This window comes from Sinocyclocheilus rhinocerous, unplaced genomic scaffold, assembly GCF_001515625.1.
Source record: "Sinocyclocheilus rhinocerous isolate Xijiao unplaced genomic scaffold, SAMN03320098_v1.1 scaffold1259, whole genome shotgun sequence".
In the NCBI taxonomy this organism is placed as follows: Eukaryota; Metazoa; Chordata; class Actinopteri; order Cypriniformes; family Cyprinidae; genus Sinocyclocheilus; species Sinocyclocheilus rhinocerous.
In genome coordinates this window covers 62,707-68,080 of record NW_015650717.1, presented here as the reverse complement: position 1 = coordinate 68,080, position 5,374 = coordinate 62,707, and the positions used below count along the sequence as shown (strand labels likewise).

The following is a 5,374-nucleotide window of genomic DNA, read 5'->3' as shown; positions in this document are numbered from 1 at the left end:
CGCTGAGTGGATTGAGCGCGCGCGCACGCAGATTCGCGAGCTTGTCGAGTGAATATCCCTTTCTCACAGACATCACTGGAAAGTTTATAGTTCGGTCGGATATGTCAAAAAGAAGTAAGTAAAACAATGCACAAGTTACTTCATGGTAGGGAGGGAGAGAGAGAGAGAGAAACATAGGCGTAGCTTGACGTTTGAGTTTGGGGGGGCCAAACCGAACCGGTGGATTTGGTCAGACACGCGCGCACTTCTGTTGTGTGATCTTTGATGTTCACTCACTTAGCACACGCATCATTTGGATTAAAACTAAATCGTAAATATAAGACAATTTATAGGGGCATGAGTGTTTCTGCATTATATGAGTGGCTTTGAAAAATACATCGCTGCACGTTTCAGATTTTAAAAAACATGACTTCTATTTATGAAAATATCACAGTTAGGAGATTTATAGCGAGTGGTTCCCTGCATTTGTACAGCAAATCGCGTGATTACAGTACTAAGCCGCTGCAATGGAGCAGCTCTAATGCTATTAAATTAAAGATGATGTAGGGTACCATAGAGAGAGAGAAAAAACAGTGAAAGTAACAAAAACTTGTAAAAAACATTTTAATGGGCATAATTTAGTGTGAAAATAACAGAAGGATATACAGTCAAACCAAAAATTATTCAGAGACCAGATATAATTTTTTATATTTTTCTACTAGTGGGTGTAGGACACTATAGTTCATTTATGTAAAGTGATGATAGCAAAATAAACTAAACTGTGATATATTATACCCAAAAATTCTTCATACACTACCAGTAAAATTGATACAAATTTGGGACCAAAAATTATTCAGACCGAGTCTGGGAAAATATTGAAGTTCAGGTTACTCTTTTGGTTTCTGTACCCAATATTTTTTAAATTTACAAATGCAATGAAAATATTGGTATCGGTACTCGGTATCGGCAAATACCAAAAATAAAAGTATCGGTATCGGGCGAGTACTGGAAAAAGTGGTATCGGTGCATCCCTAGCTTTTTAGAAATGGCGAGTGCCATATGGCTTGAGTTCAGCCAATCAGCATACACTTATGTCACTGGTAGTTCCTGTTGTACTTGGTTATACTCTACTCTGAAGAAAGAGCTAATTCAGTCCCCGCAAAAGGCATTCCTGTAACTAAAATTGTTCCCAGTTCCTGCGGTTTGAACACATCAAAAAGTGGGTATTTCCAGCAATAAGTATAGCAACTAAGAAATAGATAACTTAGAGAAAACTGTTAATGTGGCCCAAAATATAAGCACATATATTTTAATATTGAAGTCATAATCAAACGGAGAAGTAGTAACAGATATTTTCTTCCATATTGTGATGTTCATACCAGTGATTATCATAACTGATTATCGAAAAAATTGGGCAAACTCTCAGTTGTTAATTGGTTGGTTTGAGTTGAGGGTGTTGCCTTCAAAAATGAATGTGAGCTTATAGTTGATTGGGAAGGGGTGAGGTTTAAGTGGACTAAATGACTGGCTTATGTCACCAGATCTAGTGTGACATTTTGATGAAATCCAAAAAAGAAATAACAACTACATGGATGAATCATTCACAATCAGATCTATAACGTCCATTTACAAAACAGATAGGATAAAGACGTTTTTTATATGGGACAAAATGCTTCATGTAAATTACGCATTGTTTTGGCAACAGATATTTATTATTATTTATTAAGTTTTTTTTTTTGCCTTCATAAACAATGGCTTCATAAACAACATATGCCATGTTTTTATTGTCTACTTAGAGTGTTCTTGTGACCGGAGGGGCACAGATGACACAAAGTGTCCAGCTGGAAGCCCCTGTTTCTGTGACCAGGAAACTGGCCAGTGCCCATGTCGCACAGGTGTCAAGGGAACCCTATGTAATGAGTGTGAGGATGGATACTGGAACCTGGATGGGGAGTCTGGGTGCCAGCCATGTAATTGTGATCCAGAACATGCTCTCAACTACATCTGTGACAAGGTTAATATCTTCTGTTTATATAATCATTCATACAATAAATTCACTTTAGAAGAAGTGTCTCATCACATGGGATGGCTATAAAGGAATTTTGGGCTTTACACCTATACTTTATGTCCTTCTAGATCACAGGCCAGTGTTTCTGCCAGCCAGAGTATGGAGGCAGAAAATGTGATGAGTGTGGGCCGAATCACTTTGGAAACCCAGATATACAGTGCATGTGTAAGCTAATATACACAGAGTTTTGCTCTTTTCCAAGTCATTGTCTGCTGACTAAAACAAAATTATATCATCTTTTGTTCAGCTTGTGACTGTAACATGGAGGGGACCATTTATCCAGCTTGTGACCCTTACACGGGTGAGTGTTTGTGTAAGCCAGGGGTGATTGGCCTTTTCTGTGATGACTGCGCCCCAGGTCATGACACAAACTTTCCTGCCTGTGAACCCTGCCATGCCTGCTACCACCTCTGGGAGAAAATTGTCTCAGATGTTAGACTAGATATTGAGAGGATAGAAACTAAAAGGCCATGTCCTGAAGACGATCGGCCTATATCTGAACTACAAAACTTAAGGAATTTGTTGGAGAAGCTGCAGAGTCTGGCTAACATGACTGCCAAGGATGAGCTAAAAAAACTAGAGGAGCTCTTGGCACGCATTAGGTAATATAATTTTACACAATTTAATTGACATACTACAATATTTCTGGGTCAATGACACAATGCTAATTTTTATTCCAAATCAATTAATTTTTTCAAATATATAATTAAGATGACTATTAAATACATATCTTCTATGATGAACATGTTTTTTGAAATGATGCAACTGGGAATGATTACAGTAGTCTTGTACAATGTCCACTTTTATCTTACATGTCTTTCTACTCACTCCTCAGGAACGAAACAGAGACCATTGACCCAAACATAATCATTATTGATCCAACCATACTGCTCAACACTGACATCGACAATATCCGACTTGAGTTCAACAGACTCTTGAAGAATCTCAGGGAGAAGACAAAAGAGATTCCAGCGACAGATGTAAAAGCTATTAATGGTTTGTAAATGAAAAGTCAAATCTCAGTGATTACCAACATGAAAAGTTGGTTTGGCAGAATCAGAGTGCCATTTGTGAACATCATAACACTTCATTTTGGCTTTTAAAGGCATTGTGAGCTATTATGCAACTACTGTTTGTGTCATTTCTATAGATATTTTAAATAAGATCAAAAAGCTCTATGAAGAATTCACTGACAGTGAGAAGAAAGTGGAAGCAGCTAAAAAGGCCCAAGAAGCCTCCAGGAAGACGAGAGAGAATGTTACATTGGAACTTTCAAAGTGTCGTATAGGAGAAATGGAAAAGCTGGAGAGGAAAGCGAAAGCTCTGAATGTTGCCAGCCTCAACGAGGAGGTGAATGAAGAGTAAAACTTCATTCTGCAATTTGAAGAAGAAATATATGTGTATTGCAGTGACAAATTTTCTGCCGTAGGTCTGTGGGGCTCCAGGCGATGCAGAATGTGAGAAGGCAAAATGTGGTGGAGCTTCATGTGGGATATGCGGGGGTCCTGCCTGTACAGGGAGTTTACCCATCAGCCTCAATGCCTCCAAACTGGCAGAGATGACCGAGAAGAACATTACTGATCTGCGCAGTAAACTCAAGGAAGCTGATGCTAAGGCACGTCAAAAACATACCAGTACCTTACTACTTTATCATTTTAATGCATATACTTTATGTATATTTTTGCCTTGTGGTTCAAAGTGTCTATATTAGGGTCTCCAGAGGAACTTTAGGTTGTATCTTTTGAAAAAGAAGCCACAAAAACTTTTGTATCATTTTATCTTTTACATGTAAATGTTAAGCCTCATTCTGTTTTCTATTTACAGCTCATGGGCACCTCAAAAATGACTAATTACATCAAAGATCAAGCTGAGGACCTGATGAATAAAATTAATCAGACTAAGAACAAATATGAGAAGGAAAAGATTGACACCAAGAACCTCATAGAGAAGCTCAAGAACTACTTGAGAGGTACTGCATGTAATGAATCAGTTGCTAGCTTCTGGTAAAGCTCGCCTGGTCTTTGATCATATCCAGGCAGGAAAAGAACTGGATAGTTATTTCATCTACTCACCTCAGGCCACTCTCAGGCAAATCGGTAGTAGTGTTTTCATTTTGGGAAGCACAAAATCAAAAGTCCAAGCTTCTGTTTTTCATACAACAGAAGTAGACAGTGAGTAGTGTCAATGACAAATGTACCATAAAAGTAGTTCTGTCAGGACCACTATCGTCAAAATGATAGATACTTAGCATAAAGTTTGGTTTGGCGGTATGGTTCTGTTCTGGGCAAAAACCTCCCTGCCCATCCATGCAGCCTGTCATGAATAAGCAGGGAGAGCAGCAATAATAACACCCCTAGGGTTAACAGAACAGAACAAGGCAGATATCATTAATGTACTTGATATTTAAGTGTAACACTTTATTCAAGATAAAGGAGTCTGATTAGCAAGGAATATCAGAAAGCCAAGTCCTGACTGTGGCGAAAGGAGGAGCTGGGGATGGAGGAGGGTAATTTGCTCCGGAGCAAGCTGAAAAGCTGCTGAATAATACTGAATAGAGCTTATATAGGAATGCCGCGATAGGTGTCGTATTCCTATAGGTAGATGTGATCAGCTGAGAATCAGCTGATGCAAGCTTGACTCACGTGACCTGCCAGAACTAACGCTAACGCTTAATTTCTCAAGCATGTGAATTGAGGAACAGATTGAAATTTAAGTTGTTATTTGTTGTAATCCTGCCGTCAGCTATAGCTCTCAAATTTTATTCACACTTATACTTACCTTGTGTTTCACAAAACATCTTTCACACTGTGAAAAAAGCTGGCCAACTGATAAGATTTGCGGTTTTGGTCACATGCCCAAAGCCCCTGCTGTTACATACATCTACAGCTTGGTGGCAAATAACAGAGGAAAAATATGTCATACACCGATTGGTCTGCACACGCAAACAAAGCCAAAACCTAGATATTTTAGGCAATATAGAAATCCTGGCCAGGACGCGTCCTGGGAAAATGGCACGTATGGTCACCCTAAGTTATAGAACCTATTGTCAAAAAGTTTGCCATTTTTTCAGCCTGTCTTCATTTTGATAAATATCTCCTATTGTGTCAAAGAGAAAATCATATAGACTTAGGCCCCATCCACACGGAGACGCATTTAGCTGTATACGCATACATTTTGTATCGTATGTGCGTTTCGTCCACATGGATCCGGCGTTTTGGGAGAGTGAAACCGATATTTTTTTAAACCGGGTCCCAGAGTGGATAAATCTGAAAACGCCGCCCTTGCGTTTTCATGTGGACAGCGAATCCGTATATTTTCTGAAACGAT

General features: G+C 39.0%; 1 protein-coding gene across 1 annotated transcript in view; it reads left to right on the top strand.

Moving 5' to 3' along the window:
- lamb4 (laminin, beta 4) overlaps nt 1-5,374 on the top strand; it is a 23,000-nt gene that overhangs the window by 14,328 nt on the left and 3,298 nt on the right. The window contains exons 25-31 of the mRNA XM_016517783.1: nt 1,776-1,993; nt 2,116-2,212; nt 2,295-2,649; nt 2,883-3,043; nt 3,198-3,397; nt 3,477-3,662; nt 3,872-4,016. Of these exons, the coding sequence (XP_016373269.1) occupies nt 1,776-1,993; nt 2,116-2,212; nt 2,295-2,649; nt 2,883-3,043; nt 3,198-3,397; nt 3,477-3,662; nt 3,872-4,016 (1,362 nt within the window). The remainder of the gene's footprint in view (nt 1-1,775; nt 1,994-2,115; nt 2,213-2,294; nt 2,650-2,882; nt 3,044-3,197; nt 3,398-3,476; nt 3,663-3,871; nt 4,017-5,374) is intronic.